The 26,701-nt window shown below is 47.2% G+C and overlaps 1 protein-coding gene across 5 annotated transcripts in view; it reads left to right on the top strand.

Moving 5' to 3' along the window:
- Positions 1-26,701, top strand: part of FAM227A (family with sequence similarity 227 member A) — a 74,378-nt gene that overhangs the window by 20,860 nt on the left and 26,817 nt on the right. For all 5 annotated transcript variants that reach the window (XR_006220252.1, XM_042993270.1, XM_042993268.1 and 2 more), the window contains 4 exons: positions 4,696-4,803; positions 6,694-6,773; positions 14,607-14,694; positions 20,742-20,836. Coding sequence is in view for 4 of the 5 variants with exons in the window: in XM_042993270.1 (XP_042849204.1) it covers positions 4,696-4,803; positions 6,694-6,773; positions 14,607-14,694; positions 20,742-20,836 (371 nt within the window). In the remaining variant the exon portion in view is untranslated. The remainder of the gene's footprint in view (positions 1-4,695; positions 4,804-6,693; positions 6,774-14,606; positions 14,695-20,741; positions 20,837-26,701) is intronic.

The raw sequence follows: 26,701 nt of genomic DNA, 5'->3' as shown, positions 1-26,701 counted from the left end.
ACACGTGTGATGTTTCTGCCCAGCCCGCTAGAGACACAGCACCCAAGCTTTCTATTGGGGGCTGGTCACATAGAGACCTCTGTCTGTCATGTACCAAAATTCCAGGAAAGCAGGTGTTCAGCAGAAGCCACACTGTTTTACAGCTTGCCACTCTTACCAGTTAGGGGAAAAATTTCCCCCAGCTTTATTGGTATAATTGATGCATAACATCGTGTATGTGTAAGATGCACAACGTAACGATTTGACGCACGCATATGTTGGGAAATGTTCCCATAATGAGGTTAGTTAACACATCCTTCATCACACATAATTATCATTTTGTTGTTATGGTGAGAACACGTAGAAGCTACTCTCATGACAACAGTCAAATATACAACACAGTATTGTTAACTGTAGCCATCATGCCGTATATCCCTGGGACTCGTTCCTCCTATAACTGGAACTTTACCTCCTTTTTTTTTTTTTTTTTTTTTTTTTTTAATTTTTTTTTTTTAACGTTTATTTTTTTTTTGAGACAGAGAGAGACAGAGCATGAACAGGGGAGGAGCAGAGAGAGAGGGAGACACAGAATCTGAAACAGGCTCCAGGCTCTGAGCTGTCAGCACAGAGCCTGACGCGGGGCTCGAACTCACGGACCGTGAGATCATGACCTGAGCCGAAGTCGGACGCTTAACCGACCAAGCCACCCAGGCGCCCCGGAACTTTACCCCCTTTGACCCACATCTCTTCATTTCCTCCATCCCCAGCCCCTGGCGACCACCAGTCTATGCTCTGCTTCTATGAGTTTGGCTTTTTAGCTTCCGCCTATAAGTGAGATCACGTAACAGTGTTTGTCTCTCTCCGTCTGCCTAATTTCACTTAGCATAATGCCCTCAAGGCCCATCCACGTTGTTGCATTGTCTGGCTTTCCTTCTTTTTGTGGCTGAATAACATTCCGTTGTGTATATATATGCCACATTTTCTTTATCCATCCACCCATTGACCGACACTCAGACTGTTTCCATGCCTTGGCTATTGTGAATAATGCTGCAGGGAACGTAGGGGTGCAGGTGTCTCTTTGAGACTGTGATGTCATTTCCTTTGGAGTAGGATTCCTGAATCATAGAGTCGTTCTATTTTTAATTTTTTGAAGAGCTTCCATACTGTCTCCCATAGTGACAGTACCAATTTACATCCCTTCCAACAGTGCACAGGGTTTCCTTTTTTCTACATCCTCTCCAGCATTTGTTACCTCTGGTCTTTTTGATCATGGCCATCCTAGCAGGTGTGAGGTGATATCTCACCGTGGTTCTGGTTTGCATTTCCCTGTTGGTTAGTGATGTTGAGAGCCTTCTCACATATTTGTTGGCCGCGTCTTCTTTGGAAAAATAACTGTTCAGGTCCTTTGCCCATTTTTAACCAGATTATTATTATTATTATTTATTTACTTACTTATTTTTGCTAGTGAGTCTATGAGTTCCTTATATGCTTTGGATATTTAACCTCTTATCGAACGTATGGTTTGCAAATATTTTCTTCTCTTCCATATGTTGCTTTTTCGTGCTATTGTTTCTCCTGCTGCACGGAAGCCTTTCAGTTGCACGTAGTCCCATTTGTTGATTTTTGCTTTGTTGCTTGTGCTTTTGGTGTCGTAGCCAAAAAGAAATGGCCAAGACCAATGTCAGAGAGCTTTTTCCCTATATTTTCTCCCAGGAGTTTTATGGTTTCAGATCTTACATTTAAGTCCTTAATCCATTCCAAGTTCATTTTTGTTAAGTGGTGTAAAAATGAGGGGGTTCGGTTTCATTCATTTGCATGTGGCTGTCCAGTTTTCCCAGCACCATTTATTGAAGAGACTGTTTTTTCCCCCATTGTACATTCTTGGCTCCCTTATCAAATGTTAGTTGACCATCTATGTGTAGGTTTATTTCTGGGTTCTCAATTCTGTTTCATTGATCCATGTGTCTGTTTTTATGCCAGTACCATACTATTTTGATTTCTTAGCTTTGTAATATAGTTTAAAATCAGTGTGATGTCTCCACCTATATTCCTTTTCAAGATTGCTTTGGCTATTCAGGGTCTTTCGTGGATACATACAAATTTTAGGATGGTTTTCTCTACTTCTGTGAAAAATGCCATTGGAATTTTGAGAGATTGCATTGAATCTACAGATGGCTTTGGGTTTTATGGGTGTTTCCACAATATTAATTCTCTTGATCTATGAACACAGCATATTTTTCCGTTGATTTGTGTCTCCTTCAATTTCTCTCATCAGTGTCTTACAGTTTTCAATGTACAGACTTTTCACTTCCTTGGTTACATTTATTCCTAAGTATTTCACTGTTTTTGATGTTATCATGAGTGGGGTTGGGTTGTTTTCTTTATTTTTTTCCCACATAGCTCCTTGTCAATGTATAGAAACCCAACTGACTTTCATATGTTGATTTTGTATCCTGAAAATGTACTGAATTTGTTAATTCTAACAGTTTTTTGGTGGACTCTAGATTTTTCTGCATACGAGATTGGGTCATCAGCAAACAGAGACGATTTTACTTCTTCCATTCTGATTTGGATGCCTTTTTTCCTTTCTTTTTTCTAATCATTCTGGCTAGATCTTCTGGTACTATGTTGAATAGGAGTAGTGAGAGTGGCCACCCTTATCTCGTTCCTGGTCTTAGAAGAAAAGCCTTTCTTCACCATTGAGTATGATGTTAGCTGCAGGCTTGTCATATGGGGCTTTTGTTACACTGAGGTGTGTTCCTTCTGTACCCACTTTGTTGAGTGTCTTTATCGCAGAAGGATGTTGAATTGTGACAAATGTTCTTCCTGCACCGATTGAGACTATCATGATTTTTATCTTTCCTTCTATTAACATGTATTATGTTGATTGAGTGATCTGTGGCTATTGAACCATCTTTGCATCCCAGGGATCAATCTCACTTGACCTTGGTGTATGATCCTCCTAAAATGATGCTGAATTCAGTTTGCTGGTACTTTCTTAAGAGGTTTTGCATCTATATTCATCAGGGACATTGGTCTGTAGTTTTCTTGTAGCATACTTAATCTGGATTTGGTATGAGGGTAATGCTCACCTCATAAAATGAGTTTGGGAGTGTTCCCTCCCCTTCAGTTTTTTTTGAAAGAGTTTGAGAAAGATTGGAGTTAATTCTTTAAGTGTTTTGTAGAACTCACCTGTGAAGCCATCTCGTCCTGGGCTTTTCTTTATTTGGGAGGTTTTTGATTACCGACTCAATCTCCTTACTCATTATCGGTCTGTTCTGCTTTTGTATTGCTTCATGATTCAGTGGTGGTAGGTTGTACACTTCCAGGAATTTGCCCACTTCTGGGTAGTTAGGGCAAGTTATATCAGTGTAAAGAAATGTTTACCAGACAACTCGCAGATGCTAGCCAAAGGCCAAGTTCACAAGCAAGATTTTCCAAGGAGAGCAGCCTTGTGCCTGCTCAGCCTTTTCTGCACACCCATTTAATCCTCTTAACATATGCAGACTCCAAGAAGTCCCACAGCCACCAAACAGGGGAGCAGGCGTTCAGGTCCAGGCTGTCCGGCTGCAAAGCTAGGTCTTGACCACTGCTCCATCCTTCCTCTCATTTTCCGACTCTTTTCTTCGCTTCGCCCTTCCTATTTCCCGTTTTGTCCAAGACTGTGCCTCCTTCCCCTAATGCATTCTCAGCAATAAACCCCCCCGTCCACTTGCTTTGTCCAGTGGAGGCAGCATCTTTGCATAGGTGGTCAAAACTTCTCAAGTGATCCTTGGTCTTTTCCTTTCTACACCAAAGAACCGAGGGAGAAAGTGGAATCCTTCTAATGTCTGAGCGTTCAGGTTCCAGAAGCCAAGACTCTGAAGCACATGGTTTTCTTACAAGAAAAAGCATCAGCCCCATTAGTGTCACCATCAAATATTTAGGGAGAACCCATTTCTGGTACTTAGCTAAGTGTGATAAGATGTTGGACAAATACTTGCTAAGCACCTGTTTGTTATGTGCTAGGTCCAGAGCTAAGCCCTGGAGGTGCAAAGGTGAATAAGGCCCAGGTCCTACTCTCAGGGAGTTCCCAGTCCAGCAAGAGCAGAGGAGATGGGCAGGAAAACCAAAGTCTACAAACCCTTCACATTTGTGTACACAGGGTCACGTGTCCTGGTGTGATCGGATCGGATCTTGACACTCACGCTGTCTGGAACGCAGGGCGAACTTCATCTCCATTTTCTTTGTTTTGTTTTTTTAAGTTACTAAAATTTTTTTTAACGTCTACTTATTTTTGAGAGAGAGAGAGAGAGAGAGAGAGAGAGAGAGAGAGAGAGAGACCATGAGTGGGGGAGGGGCAGAGAGAGAAGGAGACACAGAATCCCAAGCAGCCTCCAGGCTCCAAGCTGTCAGCACAGACCCTGATATGGGGCTCGAACTCACGAACCACGAGATTATGACCTGAGCCAAAGTTGGACGCTTAACCCACTGAGCCACCCAGGCGCCCCACCATCTCCATTTTCCAGAGGAAGGCACCAAGCCGACCTAGAGAGGAAGGGGGGGAGCTCCCCCCACCTCCACAAGGCTCAGGGCCACTGTAGGGTGGGGCTAATGCTAGAAGTCCCGCCTCCCTAGGACCAGCAGGGGGCTCCTGGAGGAGAGGCTCTGGCTTCTGTTTTCTGCTTCCCTTCTCTTTTATGGAGGTTTTCACAATCCCTCTTCATTCTCTGTTAGGTATATATCCTTGCCTACAGAGCTATAACAGCTGGGACTACTCGGAACTAGATCCAGAGAGATTCCGGAGAGAAGAATTAATTTTGCAGAGAAAACGACTGTTAAAGAGTAAGGTACCACTTGTGGACTTTAGCCCCCTGTGGCCCTGCCACACCCAGCCGTATCCAGTTGAGGCAGGGCAGGGCCTTAGTATTGAGGTAGTCGGGCCAGGTTCCCTTTAATGCTCCCCTGTCTGGTCACCAAAATGACTGAAATGCTGATGTTCAGGGTGCACTTAAAAGTCAGCGCAACATAACTGCTGGGCTGCAGGGGTGGAATTTTGTATTCTAACGATGGATGCCGGTTACTGGGTGTCTCTGGGTGTCCGGTTACTGGGACCCATAGCGCAGTCTAGGAGGAATTTAGGCAACGCAGTGACACTACCTTGGATTGGGCACTGTGGTGGGGCTTACAGCGTGCTGAGGCAGCACGGGGAGAGGTACCCAGTCCAGCCCTGAGCAGGCAAGTGGCATTGAAGCGGAGATTCGAAGGATGTGTATTTTAGGCGGGTGAAGGGGAGAATTACTGTTCCAGGCAGAGGGAACAGCATGCGAGAAGACCCAGAGGCATTTCTCGTGGCAGCGGTGAGAGGACTTTATGGGGTAACCAGCCTGTGGGTGGCTGAGTCAGGATTCAAACACGGGACTGCAAAGCCAAAGGGACACACTGTTGGGTCAGGTGGATATTTTCTCCAGCAGGGGGAGGTCTATCCTTTCCATGGGGGCACCCCAGGGACACAGAAAAGCCCTATCTTTAGTAGGTGAATAGGACCCAGAGGGCAGACAACATCCCACTAATGAAATCCCTCAGCCACCCCCAGGACCCTTTGGAAGTGGAGGATAGGAGTGAGAAAATGATTTTTTTCTCAAATATGGTGGAAACTGTTCATACCGGAAAGAATGTGAGTCTAAGCCCAAAGCTGTACTCTGATTAGCAGTAAAAATCATGCTGTCGCATACTGACTCATTCTCTGCACCAGCCAGTTTGTGTTACTTTGTTTTCCGCCTACTCTACCCCTATGAGAGAGCCTGTTCCCCTCATCTTACAGCAGGAGGTGAGGGGCAGAGAGGTTCATGCGCCCAAGGCGCCCCTGCGCAGCTGGAGGGCCAGAATTTTGCCCAGACGGGCTAATCAACCTCCTGCCTTCGAAGGCAGCCTGTGGGCCCTCTGGCCAATGAAGCCATTGTCCCCACTCAGTCTACCTCCCTCAGGGAATGCGAGGCCACTCAGCAGGAAGGAGGGGCCCCCTGAGAGGCAGCACAGTCCCCACCATGGTGAGCCCCCTGTCTGCGCAGGGACGCCGAGAGCCACGCCTTTGCCACCTAGAAGGACCAGCAGCAGCAGCGTCCCTAGCCCGGCTGCACCGGGCTCCGCGGTGGTCCCCCAGGGCTCCGTAAGCGCTGTCCAGTTTGCGAAGCGCCAGTCTAGGGCACAGGGGAGGGACTGCCTGGCAGGCCTCAGAGAAGAGCATGACCCCCGCTTGATATGTTCGCTTTCCCAGCAATCACCGTGGACACACAGGAGTTGCAAAGTGAACAACATCTAACCTGTGAACTGTCTTCAAATTTAATGACACTCTAGGAGATGGATGGATTGTTAACTTTTTTAAGGGTTTAAGCCAACATGTCTTCATTTGGATGTTTTCAACTTTTGGGTTTTCTTTTGAAGCCAGTACTTTCTTTCCCCTGTGGGTTGAGTGCTTGCACTGTGTACGGGGCTCCGCATACATTATTGAACTGGGCTCACCAGCCCTGCAAGGTAGTTGGTATTTAAGCCCTGAGCAGGATCCGAGAGGTTAGGTAACTTGCCCAAGGTCATTCAGCAGGTGGAATGACTGAGGGGCTCTGGTTTGCCTGAGGTCTGTTGTCCTCCAGGGAGGCGGCTGTGTCAAAACTCCCGGTCTACGGTGTCCTCTCCAGGACAAGAAGGAACTGAAGCACAACTCTGTCTCCTTCCTAGGAAGAGAGTTTCTTTTGTCCACTTCTAAGAGCTACCCCTTCCAGAAGTCTACCCAGAGCAAGGAAGCCCAGGGCCCGAAGGTGAGTAGAGAGTCACAGACCCAGACCCTTTGCATCCCAGATGCTTCAGTGACGTCCACGTGGTTCCGCATCTCTGTGCTCTCCGCCCAGCGTCTCCGGGAGGGGTCCTGGTGGTCCTCTAGGTCTGCGTGCATGAGCAGAGCACCAAAGGGTGACCCCAGAAATGCAGTGATGGGGAAGTGAAGGGAAAAGAAGCAGAGGCTCAGCTCAAGGTGCTTTTCTGTCTTTTCCTCCCCCTCAGTCCTTGTCAGAAACCTGCACCTGGCTGTCCTCTCGACCCCTGCTTGCCCCTCTATGCCCTGTGATGTTCCCTCCTAGGCAGCTCCAGCACCACCCCTCCCCTCCCCTCCCCTCCCCTCCCCTCCCCTCCCCTCCCTCCACTCCAGTTTGAGCTCCTTCATATTACAGCAGGCTCCTTGCTCCCTCAGGCTCCCCGGTACCCCGGCAATCTTTTCAGAATGCAGATCTAATTATGTCCTAGGTCACCCCCCCCCCGGCCCCACCCAACTCCCCCTACCCTAAACACCCTCCCCCAGCCCAAATACAAAATACCTCCCGAACCTCAGAAGGCTTCCTCTTGCCGTGGGGTAGACTGACCTGTGCGACCCTGCCACGTCCTGCCGGCCCCATCTCCACCTTCCTGGGCCCTTGCGGCTCCCCCTGCAGGGGTGTTCTCTCAGTTCCTTGTGGACGTCACACCCCTACCAACACCTGGCCTCTGTACCTGCCACTCCTCTTGTCCCAGGTAAGCTCCCTCCTGCCACCATCATTGCCAGCATCTCCTCCCACTGGTAACACGAAACCAAGTGCTACCGCTACCGATCAAGGCCTCCTTTTTCCAGAAAGCTGGACAAATAAATGTCTGGGAAAACAATGAAAGAGGCCTTCTGCTGCCCGTTTTTGTAAGTAGAACGTCACTGGCACACCGCCACGGTCCCTGGTTGACCTGGTCTTGTACTGCAGGCGGCCTGTCTCACTTGCCCTTCACTGGTCTTCAACTGGCTTTGCACTGCAATGGCAGGGCTGAGTAGTTGCGGTACGGACATCATGGCCCGCACAGCCGAAAACGTTTACTCTCTGGCTCTCGGCCGAAGGAGTTGCCACCCTGGTTCGGGGGACACGTACTCATCCTTCTGTCTCAGCTGAAGCCCTTGTCCTCAGGGTCAGCAGCCTTGACCCTCATCTGCATTTGGTTCCTTGTGATACGTACTCAGAGCTCTGTCCTTCAGAGCACTTATGGAATTATGCGGTCATTCCTATGATCATGGCTGTCTCTGCCACTAACCTTTTTTTTTTATAAAGCTTTTATTTATTTATTTTGAGAGAAGGAGACCATGAGCAAGGAAGGGTCAGAGAGAGAGGGAGAGAGAATCCCAAGCAGGCTCCCCGCTGTCAGCGCAGAGCCTGATGAGGGTGACATCATGACCTGCGCAGAGATCAGGAGTCAGATGCTTAACCAACTGAGCCACCCGAGCACCCCTCTGCTACTAATCTTTAAGCTGTAGACCAACATCCTCATTGCTTTTTTTTTTTTTTAATGTTTATTTATTTTTGAGAGAGAGAGAAAGAGCACGAGCGGGGAAGGGGCAGAGAGAGAGGGAGACACAGAATCGGAAGCAGGCTCCAGGCTCTATGCTGTCAGCACAGAGCCCGATGTGGGGCTCGAACTCGTGAACTGCGAGATCATGGCCTGAGCCGAAGTCGGACGCTCAACCGACTGAGCCACCCAGGCTCCCCAATATCCTCATTTCTAATGCCATGCTTCATTCTGAATAAGTAGCATATGAGGCTCGATTCATCGTTAGACCAGACTTTCCCCTTTGTTTGGGGCGGAGTTGGGGGTGTTTTCACCCTGGCACATTCACCCAATGTTTGGAATGGGTGAAGGGTGTGCCTTTCTTTTGTAAAGCGGGATAAAGGCTACGTTCTCAATATGATCACTTTTAGAAAACAGGACGTAAGCACATTTAAGGATCTGGAAATGGATGTTCTTTGAACTGGCAAGGCCAGTGCTCCTTGGAAAGTTTCCATGTCCCCACAGGGCTTGAAGGTCTCTGGTTCAACGCCTGCTCTCACAGGTTCAGATTGTAGCTGTGCAGCCTCGGACAAGTTACTTAACCTCTCTGAGACTTGGTTTCCGCAGGTGTGACATGAGCACAATAATAGCAGGGCCTTCTCCCCGCCATGATGAAGATCGTAGCACATGTGTCTGTGTGGCCAGGGCCCCTGTCAATCCACGGCCGCACGTCTCAACGGGGCACTTAGCACTGCCCGCCTATGCTGTCACACTTCCCCAGCATGTGCTCCCCTCCCCCAAACCCTCATGTCACTTGGTCTCCCTTCCCAGAATTCTTGTACTGCAGGCGGCCTGTCTCACTCGCCCTTCACCCCAGCACCCTCCAGGGAGCGTCTTCACTGGGAAATTAGAAGCAGTCAGCAGGAAGGCACTCCCTTTCCTACCACGAGGCACCTGCCCCCATCTGTACCCTCACCATTGGCCTATGGAGGACGGGCCCTGCCCCCGCTTGTGCCCTGGACCCCACCCCCTGGGGACCAAACCCCTCTGTCTTGTGTCGTCATTTTCTCCCACTCGGTGGGATCACGCCCATCTTTGAACAGTCCTGCCTTAGCACTTCCGGCCTTTGCCTCTGCACCGCCATTTCCTGCTGCCTTTCCCGCCAGAACTTCTTGAAAGCCTCATCTGCACCCACACTTCCTTGCCTCAGCCCTCCAGTCGGTTCCTGCCCTCAGGGCATCATTGCAGCGGGCGGCTCCTGCTGTGGCCCAGACCCTAATCTGTTGCCTGCTCTAGTCTGTGTCACGTGGTTGGCTACGCCCACCTTCCTGAACCACTTTTTCCGCTTGGCTTCTGTGTTGCCAGGCTTTTGCAAGTGCCTTCCTTCCCGGCTGGCTGCTCCTTTTCCGTCTTCCTTGCTGGCTCCCTGTCCTTTCAGCCAGTCAGTCTGTCCCGGCCCCTTCCCCTCCACTTACATGTTCTCCCCCTGTGGTCTCATCTGGTCCGCTGGCCAGTAACACCCAAATCTCCCTCCCGACCCTGGTGTATCCAACTGCCCCCTGGGGCCCCGCCAGGAGGATCTCGACCTGGAAAGGGGTGAGGAGGTTGCTGATTCCCAGGGTCCGGCATCAGTTTGCTCCTGGCTGACTGCACCAGCCTCTTCCTGGGCTCCTCCCTTGGCCCCAGTCCAGTCTCAGCACAGCCACCAGAGTGACCTTCTCATAGACACCAGATGAGGCTGTTCTCCACCTCAAGCCTCCAGCAGTTTCTCCAGTGCACTGGGAATCCAATCCAGGCCCCTTAGCCTGAGTTGGACTGCCCCTCAGGATCGGGCCACCACCTCTCTCTCCAGCCTCTTCACACCCTTTCCCTCCCTCGGCACCAGTCAGCCCACCGGACTTCCTTCTGCCCTTGGACCCTCCAGGCCTGTGTCCAGCTGAGCCTTTGCACTAACTGTCCCCTTCGCCTGGAACGTGCTTTCCTCAGAGTTCTAAGGAAGGGCTGGCTCCTTCTTGACATTCAGATTCCAGTTTCATTGACATTGCCCTAGTGAGGCCGGTCCTGACTGCCCAAGGACGCTCTATCATCACGTGGCTAATTGAATTCCCTGCACAGTGCTTATCACAGGCTGCTCTTTTTCCTGGGGGATTTATGTAGTGTTTAGTATCTGTCTCCCTCTATTAGAACATAAACTCCAGGGTGCCTGAGTGGCTCAGTCGGTTGAGCGTCTGACTTTGGCTCAGGTCATGATCTCACGGTTCGTGGGCTCGAGCCCCGCATCGGGCTCTGTGCTGACAGCTCAGAGCCTGGAGCCTGCGTCTGATTCTGTGACTCGTTCTCTCTCCACCCCTCCCCCACTTGTGCTCGCGCTCTCTCTCTGTCTCTGCCACTCAAAAATAAATAAATGCTAAAAAAAATAAATAAATTTAAAAAAAATTAGAGAAGACAGTTAAAGAAGATCTTTGTAAGGAAGAATCATCATCTTCTTACCTGCAAACAGTAGTCTCCTTCAGGAAGAAATGTGTTCAAGGGAAACGGTGATGCACCGCCCCCAGGAAGGGCCAGCATGTTGGTTTCAAAGGCCAGGCCACCAAGAATGAAGCCCAAACCATTCCCCGCCCCCGCCGCCGCCCCCTCCACCCCCACAAAGGTACACTGCTGTGCCCCAGTCAGTGTTCCTGGGACCAGATGCTCAAAGCTCTGCTCTGCTTTCCTGTCAACAGACTTCCCCAAACTGGAGTCTGCTTGGACTCTGCAGGGCACTGCTTCATCATGTTGGTCATTCATACCCTGAAGGCAGGTGTGGTGCATCTAAAGGGTAGAACTTTGGTGAAATGTCTGCTTCACAGCCCAAAAGAAGCTGGGGGAGTACCTTACGTCTTTCACCTTGGGGCATGAGTCTTGCATATATGGAGAAGGAAGGGCACACATGTGACAGATAACACCCCCAGAAGGAGCCATTTAAGCTGAGAACCAAAGGATGAGGAGTCAGCCATTAAAAGTTAATGGAAGAGGGGCGCCTGGGTGGCTCAGTCGGTTGAGCGTCCGACTTCGGCTCAGGTCGTGATCTCACAGTCCGTGAGTTCGAGCCCCGCATCGGGCTCTGTGCTTACAGCTCAGAGCCTAGAGCCCGCTTCAGATTCTGTGTCTCCCCCTCTCTCTGCCCCTCCCCTGCTCATGCTCTGTCTCTCTCTGTCTCAAAAATAAATAGAAACATTAAAAAAAGAGAGTTAATGGAAGAACCTTCCTGAAAAAGGAAACGTGTGCAAAGGCCCTGAGGCCACACACACACACACACAAAAAGAGCTTGAGCTATCCAAGGAACAGAGAGAAGGCCAGTGATATTGTCACCCAGTGCAGATGGGGCATAAGCTAAGATTGCCTGGGGGCCCTCCCCACCAGGCAATCCCAGAGGCGACGGAACCGTAGGAAAGAGGGGCAGGAGTCAAGGTGAGGGAAGCAGCGTTCTGGACAGTTGGGAGAGTCATAGCAAGGAGTATGGATATAATGTAAGTGCTACTGGAATCCATTAAAATAAGGGAAATACACCATTCGACTTTTCTTTTTATAAGATCACACTGTCTTCTGAATATGGAGAATGTAACACAAGGGGACAGAGGACCAGTTAGGAGGCTTTGTAGTTGTCTCGGGAAGAGACTGTGACGGCAGATGAGGAGAAGCAGAGACCTGAAGTGTGTTTTGGAGTCAGATCTTTCAAGCTGTGCTCACAGAATGGCCTTGGGAATGGGGAGGAAGGGTAGGGAAAAAAGGAAGGAGCCAAAAATGCTTTCCGGTGTGTGGCTGAAGCATCTGAATGGAGCCATTTACTGAGCGGGAGAGCATAGCGTTTGGGGCAGGGGAAAGCTACCAAGAGCTCAGTTTTGAACTTGTTACCTTGAGGAAGCCTATGAGAAGCGTGAAGGCAGACGTCACCCAGGTAGTTCAGTCTGCAAGGCTAGACTTTGGAGGAGAGGTCTGAGTTAAAGATCAAGTCCTACCCAAGTTGTCTGTATCTGTGACAAAATATGGGAGTTAGGAGTGAATGACCCCCACGGAGTCATAGGCTAGCTTGGTGCAGCAGACCTAAAGTCCCCTCTAAGGTGATGCCATCTCTCAGTTGTGCAACTCTGAGCAAATCTGAGCCTCTGGGTTCTTATCTCACAATGGGCGTCACACCTGACAGGGGAGGCCCCAGGCCGGTCAGGTTTGGTCAGAGTGTCTACTCATTTTATCCGGAGTTTTCCCAAGCTCCAGGGCATGGGTACGGTAAGGGTCAATAACAGGAATGATTCCAACTCCTCCAGCTCGTGCCCGTGCCTGCTAATACCAGCTCTAAAGCCCACTGCCCTCCTGGACATTTCTGGGCAGCCCCAGATCGAATCTCACCTTGGCTCAAAAAGAGGCTCCGGGGCTGCCCTGTCCCATCACAGCTGAGCCCTCAGCGCGTGCCGTCTGAGTAGCAGGGTGACCACGTGGGACAGAACGGTTCCGTCTCCTCTGGGCCGTGCTGGGGAGGGAGCCCCAGGGCAATCTTGGCCTATGCCCCACCTGCATGATAGTCGCCTTGCCTCATAGCTTGGGCATGGCTGCTGGTCACAGCCTGACAGAGTGCGTGGGGAAGTGTCCTCTCTAGGCCCTTATGACATCCTTGCAAGGATGTCGTATTGCCTTTATTTGACAGGGGAAGCAGTAGACTCACAGGGGTGAACAGCTTCCCCCGGACCAAACAGCTGACCTCAGCTGGCATCCGAGCTCTTTTCGCATCGCCCCACCGCCCTTCCAACAACAGACAAACCCAGGACAATCTCCTTGCGTGTATAACATGGTCTCCCTGAGGCCTGTTAACAAGGCACGTGATGCTTCATCGAGCCCGGGAGTGTTTTCTGTCTCACACACCCCAGGAACCGCTTCGACCCTATAAAACTCAGTGGCTGTCGGACAGCCAGCTGCATGGGACATGGGAAGCCGTCTCAGCGTTCCTCCCATTCAAATACTGTATTTATATAAAGCAAAGTGGTTGTTGAGGCTGGTGGACTGCTCGTCTGCCTCTTGGTGGGCCATCTGTTTAACGTTGCCAAACTCCTACTCATCCTTAAAGACAGAACAAAAGCATCTTCTCTCCTTGGAAGCCCTCCAGCTCTCCCCCAGGCAGGATCAAGCATTCCCCACTCTGGCTTCCCGCGTATAGTCTGCTCGTTCAGCCTGTGGCAGACTAGTCATTGTTCCCCACTATCTGTCATTCACCTCCCCTGTAGAAAAAGAACGTTAGATATGTAGCTGTGCACATACATGGGCAGAATAAAAATGTTTCCTAGCCCCCCCTAGATTTCACATGTAGCCCATGTGACTCAGATCCAGTTAAGGAAATAGAAGTGGGTATGCCGCATGGCAGTTTTTAGGAATCTTCCTTAAAACACAGCTCATGCGAATGAATCCTTTGTCTCTGTTTCCTTTTCTCCATTCTGCTGCCTGGAATGTGAATGTGACGGCTGGAGCTCTTGCTGCCATCTTGGACCCTAAGAACAAGGGTCCTATCTTAGGAAAGGTGGAACCATGAAGAAGGGACTCTGGAAGAAGTCAGAGTCCCTAAGGACTTACCACCGCAGAAATACCATATAAACCCTGGATTGCGTACCTTCAGACTGTTACGTGGGGGGGAAATTTCTGCCTAGTTTGAGCCACTGTTATCTTGAGTCACTGATCTACAAACCTAATCCTAACTTACGTTACTTCTATAAGAAATATGTGAATCTGCCCACCCCTTTGCATAATTATCTATTTACTATTCTCTCCCCTGCTGGACTGGGAGCTCCTCTGGGCAAGGGTCTAGGTCTCAGGGTCTGCCTAGTAATAGACACAGTAGTAGTTGCTCAGTGAAATGTCCCCCGAGGGAGTGTGGTAAGTGATTGCGTGAACAATGGCCACAGTGCTCTCGGTCCACTTCCCATAAGCAGCCACACATGCGCTTTGCTTTGCATGCATTAGCTGACTTAATCCTCCTAAGAACCGAATAGGAAACCAAGGCAACCGAGACGTCCAGAGACTTGTCCAAGCTTAGCGGCTGCTGAGGGACAGGGCTGGGACTGGCATCCCGGTCTGCTCAGCCCCCAGCACCTGCATTTGCAGCCACCTCTTGGCCACGCGCCCTGGTTAGAGGGCTGGGTGCCCAGGCTCTGCTGAGTGGTCTCCCTCCACGTGATGCATCGCTAAGAACGAGAAGAAATGTCTGGGAAATTGCATGTTGACTGTTAGTATTCCTCTCCCAACCAATTTTACTCAATTTCATCTTCTTCTTCTTCTTTTTTCCTCTCCTGAAGTCTTCCTGTATAAATTCAACCACGGAGAAAGGTCCTATGGCCAAGAAGAAATCACGGGATGGCTCACAAACACAGAATGCCACAAAAGGTACACAAGCTGTCTTAAAAGGGAAATGTAGGTGTTTGACTTAGTTATGATCTCACAAGCCCTGGCTTCCTGGGTTTGTTCAGGCATAATGTGCCACCCTGGTCTACACTTGTGGTTCTAGCCACCCTGGTCTACACTTGTGGTTCTAGCCTGGGTCTTGACACCAAGTGATATCTTAGGAGAGAACATAATTATCTTTTCAGTTCAACAAACACTGATTAAGTTCCACTCTTATGATGAGGAGTTCAGCACAGCGCTGATACTTGTGGGGAAGAAAGGTTGTTTGCAAAGGAAGAAAAATACCTAAGACACGATTACTGCTCCCATCCACTTCCCCCCGCGAAACTCAACATTTGTTGAGGTAAGAATTGATTTGTGTCCAGGTGTTAATTTCTGAAGGAGACTGAGTGACCACACAGAGAGGCCAATGCCACTGAAAGAAAAGTCTGCTACTCACAGTTGTCCTAGGAACAGAGACCCAGACGCACAGGGTCATGGGAGGGATCACCGGTGTCGGCCAGGGGGCGGAATGGAGCAAGGGGAAGGCTCAGGCCACCACCTTTACTGGTATTTCTCTGGGAAAGATAAGGCATGAAAGGTAAACAGGTTGGGATTATCTAGTTTGAGTTCCTGGTGGGCTCTGGGACTTAGGCACTGTCTCTGGTTGTCTGGCACCGGGCCTTGGGGTGATTTAGGGGCGGGGGAAATACTGCCTTGGTGTGAGGGAGTTGGAGAAGTCGATGGTTCAGAGCATGGCCTCTGGGTCACAGGGGAGACATGAGCAGCACTGGCCATCAGTTTTGCCCTGTAATTACTGGATGCCAAATAGACAAATACAGAACCTAAGAAAACACAGAACAGGAACTCTTAAGTATCGTTGCGGGCAATTACACGCATGCGATCATTATTCCAAAAAATTAAGCAATCCTTTTTCTTTACGGAGAAATGGAAGCTCAGAGATGTTAGTATGTGAATTATATCTCAATCAAGCTGTTATTAAAAAAAAAAAAAAAAGAACAACTTGGGAACCACTCATTGAGAGGTACGGCCAGGTTCCAAACAGAGGTCAATATTTGTAGGAGAGGGGCGCCTGGGTGGCTCAGTGGGTTAAGTGTCTCAGGTCATGATCTCTTGGTTCGTGAGTTCAAGCCCCATGTTGGGCTCTGTGCTGACAGCTTGGAGCCTGGAGCCTGCTTCGGTCTCTGTGTCTGCATCTCACTCTGCCCCTTCTCTATGCGTGCTCTGTCTCTCTCTCAAAATAAAGAAACATTAAAAAATTTTAAAAAATGTATTTGTAGGAGACTTCAGTATAAGACCTCAATATAAGCATGCAGTTGACCCTTGAATGACACAGGGGTTAGGGACGATGATCTTGCCACACAGTCGAAAATCCACGTATAACTTTTGACTCCCCCCAAAACGTAACTGCTAATAGCCTACTGCTAACTTAAAGTCTCACCAACAACATAAACAGTTGATTAACACATGTTTTGCATGTTATACGTATTATATACTGTATTCTTATAATAAAGTAGGCTAGAGAAAAGACAATGCTATTAAGAAAATCATAAGGTGGAGAAAATATATATATTTAAAGTATATATACTGTCCTGTAAAAGATCTGCATATAAGTGGACTTGTACAGTTCCAACCCACATTGTTCAAGGGTCAACTGCACGTTCAAATTCATGAAGACCTGTGAGTCAAAGAGGAAGTACTAAAGGGAATTAGAAAATATTTTGGGGGTGCCTGGGTGGCTCAGTCGGTTAAGCATCCGACTTTAGCTCAAATCATGATCTTGTGGTCCGTGGGTTCAAGCCCCGCATCGGGCTCTATGCTGACAGCTCAGAGCCTGGAGCCTGCGTCAGATTCTGTGTCCCTCTCTCTCTGCCCCTCCCCTGCTCTCTCTCTCTCTCTCAAAAATAAATAAACATTAAAAAAAAAATTTGTAAGAAAATATTTTGAACTGAATAAAAATGAAAACCTTTTTCTCTAACATGAACATTTAATGCTATAGATTTCCCTCTGCACACGGAGGCATTTCACAAATGTTTTGGATATGGTCTTTTAATTTTTATTCAGTTCGGGTTGTCCACTTTGCAGCTATCATAAAGAATGCTGGGGGGCACCTGGGTGGCTCAGCTGGTTGAGCATCCAACTTCAGCTCAGGTCATGATCTCACAGTCCGTGAGTTCAAGCCCCGCGTTGGGCTCTGTGCTGACAGCTCAGAGCCTGGAGTCATCTTTGGATTCTGCGTCTCCCTCTCTCTCTGCCCCTTGTCCTGTCACGCTCTGTCTCTCTCTCTCTCGAAAATAAATAGACATTGAAAAAATTAAAAAAATAAATAAAGAATGTCAGTATGGACACCCACAGAGAAGATTTTGTGTGGCCGTATGTTTTCATTTCTCTCGGGTGTATGTAAACATAGGGGTAGAACTGCTGGGTCATATGATTAACAGTTTGAGAAACTGCCAAGCTATACTCCAAAGTGATCATCCCACATATTTTGAAGAATGTAAGAGGAGAAACAGTCTATGTTTACTGTGTATAGCCACCGTTATATACTATTTACGTTATATATTTACTATTTTTAACACGTATTTACTGTACATAACCAAATATTTATTATTTCTATTGCTTTTCCATTCTTTTCTATTTTATTTTATTTTATTTTTAAGTAATCTCTACACCCAACGTGGGGCTTGAATTCACAACCCCAAGGTCAAGAGTCACATGCTCTTCTGACTGAGCCAGCCAGGCGTCCCGTATTGTTTTTCCATTATTCTTGAATTTCCAGGTTTTCTTCTCATACCATTTTCCTTCTATCTGAGGAAAAAAAAAAAAAAAAAACCCTTCCTTCAGTAATCCATTTCCAATAGGCCTGCCGGCAATGAATTCCCTTAGTTTTCTTTCATCTGAGAATGTCTCTATTTCACCTTCTTTCTTGAAGGATTTTTTTTTTCTGGTTATTCTGGGTTGGTAGTTCTTTTCTTTCAGCTCCCCTGCTTTTTTAATGTTTATTTTGGGGGTGCCTGGGTGGCTCAGTTGGTTAAGTGTCTGACTTCAGCTCAGGTCATGATCTCATGAATCGTGGGTTTGAGCCCCACCTTGGGCTCTGTGCTGACAGCTCAGAGCCTGGAGCCTGCTTCAGATTCTGTGTCTCCCTCCCTCTCTGCCCCTTCCCCACTCTCTCTCTCTCTCTCTCTCTCTCTCCCTCCCTCCCTCCCTCTCAAAAACAAACATTTAAAAAAATTTTTTTCAGTTTATTTTGAGAAGGGAGAGAGAGAGTGCGCGCGCGGGCGCACACACACGCACACACACACACACACACACACACACACACACACACACGAGTGAGTGGGGGAGAGGCACAGAAGGAGGGAGAGAGAGAATCCCAAGCAGGCTCACACTCAACATGGAGTTGACTTGGGCTTGAACTCACCAACTCTGAGATCATGACCTGAGCCAAAATCAAGAGTCAGACGCTTAAGCTTACCCGATGAGCCACTCAGGTACCCCTATGGGATTCCTTTCTTGACCTCTCTCTTTTTTCCCACACTGGCTCCAAAGGCACCCCTGTCTGGTCTTCTGCTAGAAAGTTAGAACTTCCGTCTCTCCACTCTTCTGCATACTTCCTGTGACTGGGTCTGCCTTCATGGCCAACTGGGAAGACAGAGGGAGAAAAAAAAAGTGACAGAGATTCCCTTCCTACTTTCTGAACCACAAATCCATGGTCCAGAGAAGGACTCCCGTCCCTCAGAGTTTTAGATACCTATCCAGCTGTCACTTCTCCTGCTGTCACCACCATACAGGTTTGCAAGCTTCCGGAAGAGGGCTTGCCGAGATGCACGTGTGGGAGAGAAAAGAATCCAGGATTTCCCCCATTCTTCTGGGGCGGGAGGGGGGGGGGGAGATCATGACCACAAACAGAGAGCTTCTGTTAGATCTCTTTCTGTCTTCCCCTGATGCTCAGCTCTGGGATTCATGTTGCCTTTGAGCTGAGACATTTAAGAGGAAGAAAATAAATCCAGGAAATTCACTGCCATATGGTTCTTATTTTGAGTTCTGGTTTCCTTCTCCAAGTCACCTGCCAGCGTCTACTTTTCCTCAGAAAGCTACCCCATGCGTTATGCCCAGGGTTTTTAGTTGCATTTAGTAAGAGATGGAGTAGGGACTGCTTACTTTATCTTAACCAGAACTGGAATCCTGATAGAATTCTTTTGGTTCTTTTTTTCTTATTCCATTTTATTCTAATTGTTTGGATGCTATATATTCTGTCTCTGTTCTTCATTACAGATTATTCTTTATTGCAGTGAATCTCAAACAGGGCTAACCACTCCCCACCCCAGCCAAGGGACATTTAGCAATGTCTGGAGACATTTGGGGCCATAAATGTCTTGGGGAGAGATTGCCACTGACATCTAGTGGGTAGAGGTCAGGGATACTGCTAAGCATCCTACGATGCACAAGACATCCCCCACAACAAGGAATCATCTGGCTAAAATGTCTGTAACACCAAGATTGAGAAACCTTGCTTTATTGTGTGAATTTGAAATTTTCTCATGCATACTTAGCTTTATGTAAAGTTAAATAATATCTTAACCCACTTCCTTTCCCGAGCAAAGCAAGGACTTGGACAAATTTAACTCCAATCTCTTCTGTCCAGACTTAAATGCTATTTTGTCTAGAGTTTTTAGTTCTGTTCTATTTTAAAACCTCACAAATTACATATTATACTTATTATAGCAGGTAATTTTTGTTTGGTCTTAAACTGTCAGTTTATCTGCCTGCTTCCTGATGCTCAGACCATCTTTCTGGGATCATTTTTCCTGGAAAAAAAATTAGGTAGACAGATAGATAGATATTTAGAGAGAAAGAGAGAATGAGAAAGAGAATTTTTAGCAGTTCCTTTATCACAAGCGTTTTGGTAAGTTCCCTTAGTTTTTATTTTTCTATGAATGTCTTTATTTCATCTTTGTTCTTTTTTTTTTTTTTTTTTTTTAGTTTATTTATTTATTTTGAGAGAGAGAGAGCACATGTGTGGGAGGGCAGGAGAGGGAGAAGAGAGAATCCCAAGCAGGCTCCACACCGTTGTAGAGCCTGATGCTGGAACTCACGAACCCGTGAAATCATGACCTGGGCCAAAACCAAGAGTCAGTCGTTTAACTGACCAAGCCATGCAGGCACCCCTATTTCACCTTTGTTCTTGAAGATAGTTCCTATGGGTCCACAAGTCTACCTAAATGCTTTGATGATTTGATTCCATCGCCTTCTGCTTTCTGTTGTTACTGTCGAGAACTCTGCAGTCATTCTGTTGTCCCTTTATCGATGATCTGTTGTTTCTCTCTGCCCATCTTTAAGATGGTCTGTGTCAACCTTCTCCTACAGTAAAGCCATAATTTTGTGCAAGAGTTGGGTCTTTTATTCTCAACACCGTTTCTGATCCTACTAGCATTTTATTTTATTTGTTTGTTTGTTTGTTTAAAGTTAGCTCTATACCCAATGGGGGGCTTGAATTCACAACCCCCCAGATCAAGACATTGCATGCTCTACTGACTGAGTCAGCTAGGCACCCCGCTGCCTAGCATTTTTAAAGCCATCAGGCCTCTCCTTCCTTATTCTCTGGCCATGGTGTAACTTGTAGAGAACCGTATGCGTGGCGTCTGAGTTGGTGTTACACTTGTTATTTGCATGTCTTTTTTTTCCCACGAAGCTGTGAGTTGCTCGAAGATAGTCTATTTCCAGCCCCGTGCATGGACCTAACACATAGTAAATGCTCAGTGGATGTTTGTTGGATGGATAGATGGACGGATGGATGGATGGACAGATAAGTAGAGGGACAAATGTGTGGCCGCAGGTATATATCTGGCTAAAGTACAAGTGAGATTGTATGAATTTACCTGAACTATTTCCCAATGACCTGAATACACCCAGGTAATTCATGCGATTAGGAAGCGGAGATCTGCCATACATGCTTTCTTATCACAGCTGGCAAGCTCCAATGATCCTTTTATTTATTTATTTTTTTGCCAACGTTATATTGACAGAGAATCGCCGGCAGACTCTGGTCTTGAGGAAAGCTGCAAAACAAGTCAAGAGGATATCAGAAGCAAGAGAATATGAGAATATGCTTCCCAAGCAGGTGAGCACATGATTGGAAATTTAATAGTAGAGATGATTTCAGAGGGGCTAGGAGATCTGGGGAGAAAAGCCAGCCCTGTGAAGATGTCAGGGTCAGAATGGGGGTATTTCTTACAGACGCTGGTGATATAGTCAGGAAATCTCCTAAGAGTGATTCCTGGTGGAGGCAGGTACCCATTAACTGGGCATTTTATCTGGATTTCTCCAGGGGGTTAAATTACCTGCTTGAAATTCAGGAGCCTTGGTGTAATGGGAAGAGAGCACTGAGCCTCATTGCCCTACTCTAGAAAATGGGACAGTAATTCCTAGGTCATGGCGTTCTTATGAGGTTCACCTGAGGTAGTAATATTTAACATCTAATGGACATTTACTACATGTCGGACATTAAACTAAACCTGTACACGCAGTATATTTTATTTTACTGTCACAGTCCTCTGAGATAACTCTTCCTAGTCTTCTTCAGTTTATTAGTGAGGAAAGTGATGCTCAGAGCATTGTCTAAATTCACAAAGCCGATGAGTGGTTTTTTTTTTTTTTAATATATGAAATTTATTGTCAAATTGGTTTCCATACAACACCCAGTGCTCATCCCAAAAGGTGCCCTCCTCAATACCCATCACCCACCCTGCCCTCCCTCTCACCCCCCATCAACCCTCAGTTTGTTCTCAGTTTTTAACAGTCTCTTATGCTTTGGCTCTCTCCCACTCTAACCTCTTTTTTTTTTTTTCCCTTCCCCTCCCCTATGGGTTTCTGTTACGTTTCTCAGGATCCACATAAGAGTGAAACCATATGGTATCTGTCTTTCTCTGTATGGCTTATTTCACTTAGCATCACACTCTCCAGTTCCATCCATGTTGCTACAAAAGGCCATATTTCATTCTTTCTCATTGCCACGTAGTATTCCATTGTGTATATAAACCACAATTTCTTTCTCCGTTCATCAGTTGATGGACATTTAGGCTCTTCCCATAATTTGGCTATTGTTGAGAGTGCTGCTATAAACATTGGGGTACAAGTGCCCCTATGCATCAGTACTCCTGTATCCCTTGGATAAATTCCTAGCAGTGCTATTGCTGGGTCATAGGGTAGGTCTATTTTTAATTTTTTGAGGAACCTCCACACTGTTTTCCAGAGCGGCTGCACCAATTTGCATTCCCACCAACAGTGCAAGAGGGTTCCCGTTTCTCCACGTCCTCTCCAGCATCTATAGTCTCCTGATTTGTTCATTTTGGCCACTCTGCCTGGCGTGAGGTGATATCTGAGTGTGGTTTTGATTTGTATTTCCCTGTTAAGGAGCGACGTTGAACATGTTTTCATGTGCCTGTTGGCCATCCGGATGTCTTCTTTAGAGAAGTGTCTATTCATGTTTTCTGCCCATTTCTTCACTGGGTTATTTGTTTTTCGGGTGTGGAGTTTGGTGAGCTCTTTATAGATTTTGGACACTAGCCCTTTGTCCGATAGGTCATTTGCAAATATCTTTTCCCATTCCGTTGGTTGCCTTTTCGTTTTGTTGGTTGTTTCCTTTGCTGTGCAGAAGCTTTTTATCTTCATAAGGTCCCAGTAATTCACTTTTGCTTTTAATTCCCTTGCCTTTGGGGATGTGTCGAGTAAGAGATTGCTACGGCTGAGATCAGAGAGGTCTTTTCCTGCTTTCTCCTCTAAGGTTTTGATGGTTTCCTGTCTCACATTCAGGTCCTTTATCCATTTTGAGTTTATTTTTGTGAATGGTGTGAGAAAGTGGTCTAGTTTCAACCTTCTGCATGTTGCTGTCCAGTTCTCCCAGCACCATTTGTTAAAGAGACTGTCTTTTTTCCATTGGATGTTCTTTCCTGCTTTGTCAAAGATGAGTTGGCCATACGTTTGTGAGTCTAGTTCTGGGGTTTCTATTCTATTCCATTGGTCTATGTGTCTGTTTTTGTGCCAAGCCGATGAGTGTTAAAGCCAAGAGTTGCACACGGATCTGTCAGACTGTGAGCCTGAGCTGTTAATCACCGAGCTTTGCCACTAGCAAAGTCCCCAGAACTCGAAAGTCCCTGGATTAATTAATGTGTTTTCTCTCCTCTTCTCCTCCCCGCCCCTAGCTCTTCCCCACAAACCTCTGCGGACGGTAGTTTACATCAATGGCAGCTTCAGCCTTCAGTTCTTGAGCCTCCTTCATTTCTCCATACTTTACCACTGCCTGTTGCCCCTCAGCATTTAGCGGTGACGTTCTGAGAAGTAGGGCAGGGCGTGATGGAAAAGACAGACGGACATGGGTTCAGATCTTGGTGGTGAATCTTTTCAGCTGTGTTACTTGAGCAGGTGACTCAACTTTTCTGACCTCCTTCCATAAAACGGGGAAAATAAAGTCCAGCAGTGGTGACGGCCCTTCTTGCTGACAGGGCTGGCGGTGGGTGACGAACAGTCGTGTCCTACTCTGTGACCCACCTTGGTGGGGAGGGGAGGCCAAGCGGGTGGAGTGGATGGTGGTAGATTTTAACAGGAATGGGAAGCAGCTGAGAGCCAACGGCCTGGCAGAGACAAGGGGAAGGGAAGTGCCAAAGGAGAGCTAGCTCAGTACGCTATTCACGGGGGCCCGCGGGACACTCCTGACCGAGGAGCCAACGTGTGATTCTACCACTTGAGACACAGCTTGGATGTAACCTGCTGCCTGTTCTTTGCCCATGGTCAAATCAAACAGCGTTGCAGGGCACGTAATAAAAAGTAAATTTCTCTTTCACGCCAGACCCTATGCCCCTGACCCAGAGGCAAACACTATTTTCCCGTATACCCTTCCAGAAATATCGGGCGGATGTCAAGGAATACAAACCTTTTTTTAATATATACAAACCACAATAGAATATACACTATTTTGCACTTTGCTTTTTCAACCTAACACATAATGGCCAACATTTTTTGAGTGCTTACTGTATGCCAAACATCATTCTAAACACGTCATATGTATTGACTCATTTAATCTTCACACAACCCTATGAAAAGTAGTTTTTACTTATTATCCCCATTTTAGGCTCAGAAATATTAAGTATTTCACTTCACGCCAAATGGCTAGTAGGTGGTAGAACCAAGATTTTCAAAAGGATACAATTTATATACCATACAGTTCAGCATTGTAACGTACAATTTAGTGGGCTTTAGTTTAGTCGTGTGATCATGACCACTATCTGATTCCAGAACACTTTTATCACCCCAAAAAGAAGCTGCATACTCATTAGCAGTCCCTCCCCGGTCCCCTGTCCCCCCAGTCTCTTCAGCCACCAATCTACTTTTCTGCCTGTACAGATTTCCCTGTTCTGGACATTTCGTATAAATGGAATCATACAATCGGTGGCCTTCTATCACTGATTTCTGTCACTTAGCATAATGCTTTCAAACTTTATCCCTGCAGTACCGTGGATCAGTACTTAATTTCTTTTTATGGCTGAATAACATGCCATGTATGAATAGACCACACTGTGTTTATCCATCTACTGGCAGATGGACATTTAGGTTGCTATGAATAACACTGCTTCTATGAACATTCACATACAAGTTTTTGTGTGTGCATATTTTTTCTATTCTCTCGGGTATATACCCAGGAGTGGCATTGTTGGGTCATATGGTAACTCTGTCTAACTTCTTTAAAAAAAAGTTTTTTTAACGTTTAAAATTTTTTTTAAGTTTATTTATTCATTTCAAGAGAGACAGAGAGAGCAAGCAGGGGAGGGACAGAGAGAGAGGGAGAGAGAGGGAATCCCAAGCAGGCTCTGCACTGTCACCATAGAACCCAATGCAGAGCTCGAACTCACGAAACGTGAGACCATGACCTGAGCTGAAACCAGGAGTTGGACGCTTAACTGACTGAGCCACCCAGATGCCCCCCAATTTTTTTTTAACATTTATTCACTTTTGAGAGAAAGAGAGAGAGAGATAGAGTGTGAGCAGGGGAGGGGCAGAAGCGAGGGGGACACAGAATCCAAAGCAGGCTCCAGGCTCTGAGCTGTCAACACAGAGCCCGACGTGGGGCTCAAACCCATGAACTGTGAGATTATGACCTGAACCAAAGTCATGTGCTTAATCCTGACTGAGCTACCCAGCTGCCCCATTTTTGTTTTTTCTAAGTAGAAATAGGACAACTTTTGAGGTTCTTAGTCTTTTGCTTATAATTCGTTTGTAGAAGTTCAATTCTTTGTCATATGTTTGGCAAAAATGTTTAGTATTTAATCTTTTTACTTTAATGATGGTATCTTGTGTGAGAAAATGTAATTTGGGGGGAGAAACTTATAATTTTTTAAGAGCCATATTTATTGGTCTTCTGTTTTATGGTTTCTTGATTTCATTTCTTATTAAGAAAGATCTTTATCACTCTACGCTTATATGAGATATTCTCCCAATTTTTCCCCAATATTTTTATATTATCACCTATTCGCAATACAAAAACGTTACTCACATGACCGAACGTCACCAGGGGTCACTCTGCTCCTTTGAATTTAGCCAAAGATCGGCTCAAGCATTTGTTACAGGATTTGTTTGAAGCCCAGTCCTTTCCCCAAATGTCCGTGAACTTGGGGGGCTTACTGGCACCCAGCCCCTCTTCTGTCCTGCATGTGCTGTGCACCTACCACATGGGCCCAAATGTGCAACCCCCCTCTTCCCTTCATTTTCGAAAAATCGCCCACACAGGCCTGTGTGTGTGTCGAGCAGACAGAAGGTATCACTAAGTTTAAAGAGGTGAGAATAAGGGAGACCTCATCACAGTGGGGCCAAGAACAGTGAGTTGCTCTTAGAAACCTTTTAGTTGCCCCACCAGTTGGACCCACCCTCCACTTTCCTCTCTTTTCTTTTTGAGAGGGAGAGAGAGAGAGAGAGAGAGGCACGAGTGCAAGTGGGGGAGAAGCAGAGAGAGGGGAACAGAGGATCCCAAGCAGGCTCTGTGCTGACAGCAGCGAGCCTGATGGGGGGCTTGAACTCAGAAACCGTGAGATTGTGACCCAAGCCAAAGTCAGACGCTTACCCAACTGAGCCACCCAGGCGCCCCTGTCCATGAGTCATCGAGAACACTAAGGATGTTTAGGTTGGAGAAGGCAACAATAAGAGAAGATCAAGGGCTCTCCTCAGATATTTTAAGGACTATTCCATAACACGTGGTTCTGGAGGAAGATCGGTTAGAATTACAGAGAGTCAGATTTTTATCTCGGGTAAGAAAGAACTTCCTCAGGGTCCAAGTTGTCATTTTAAACCAGCTTTACCACCTGGCTCTGCGGCAGACTGTCTGCAGGGCTTGTTCCAGCTCTGACTCTCAGACCTCTTGAAACTCATTCCTCTTGCCAGGTCTCTGATGCCAACCCTTCACCCTAGCCCCTACTCTGCTTTCTCCCTGCCCCTTGGATCTGACGTCTCAGAACCTCTCTCCTCTTGCACACTGGCCCGCCTTTGCCCGGTGCTGTGGCTAGGACCAGCCCTTCGCACTCCCGTCCCCAGGTCTCGGTACCCAAGGCCCCTCCCCTGCCTCCTCCCTGCGAGGAGAAATCAGGTCCTTACCAACCGTGGAACTGGATGCTTCTGAGGGTAATATATTCCTTGTTTCCAGAGTTAGGGAAGCAAAAATGGACCATTCCCTGTTGCTAATATTATCAAAAGGAGGTATATTCGTTGGAATTCTTTGCTTATAAGTGCCAAAATCCGGCCTTGGCCACCGTGAGCAAAGACTAGAAGAACATCGAGTAGCTAGAAAGTCTGAAGTGAGTCCAGGGACCGGGAGAAGAATCATGGCCCTTCAAACCCTTGAACCATCTCTTCAAGGTAACATGTCTGGAACGGGTGAGCCCCCATGTGTTTCCAGGCTACGGTTTACCCCAGTCAAGACTCAAAATCCCAGGAGCGGGAATTT

This window comes from Panthera tigris, chromosome B4 (genome assembly GCF_018350195.1).
Source record: "Panthera tigris isolate Pti1 chromosome B4, P.tigris_Pti1_mat1.1, whole genome shotgun sequence".
Taxonomy (NCBI): domain Eukaryota; kingdom Metazoa; phylum Chordata; class Mammalia; order Carnivora; family Felidae; genus Panthera; species Panthera tigris.
Note: the sequence above shows the minus strand (reverse complement) of the source record. Positions and strands in the feature narration are given on the sequence as shown.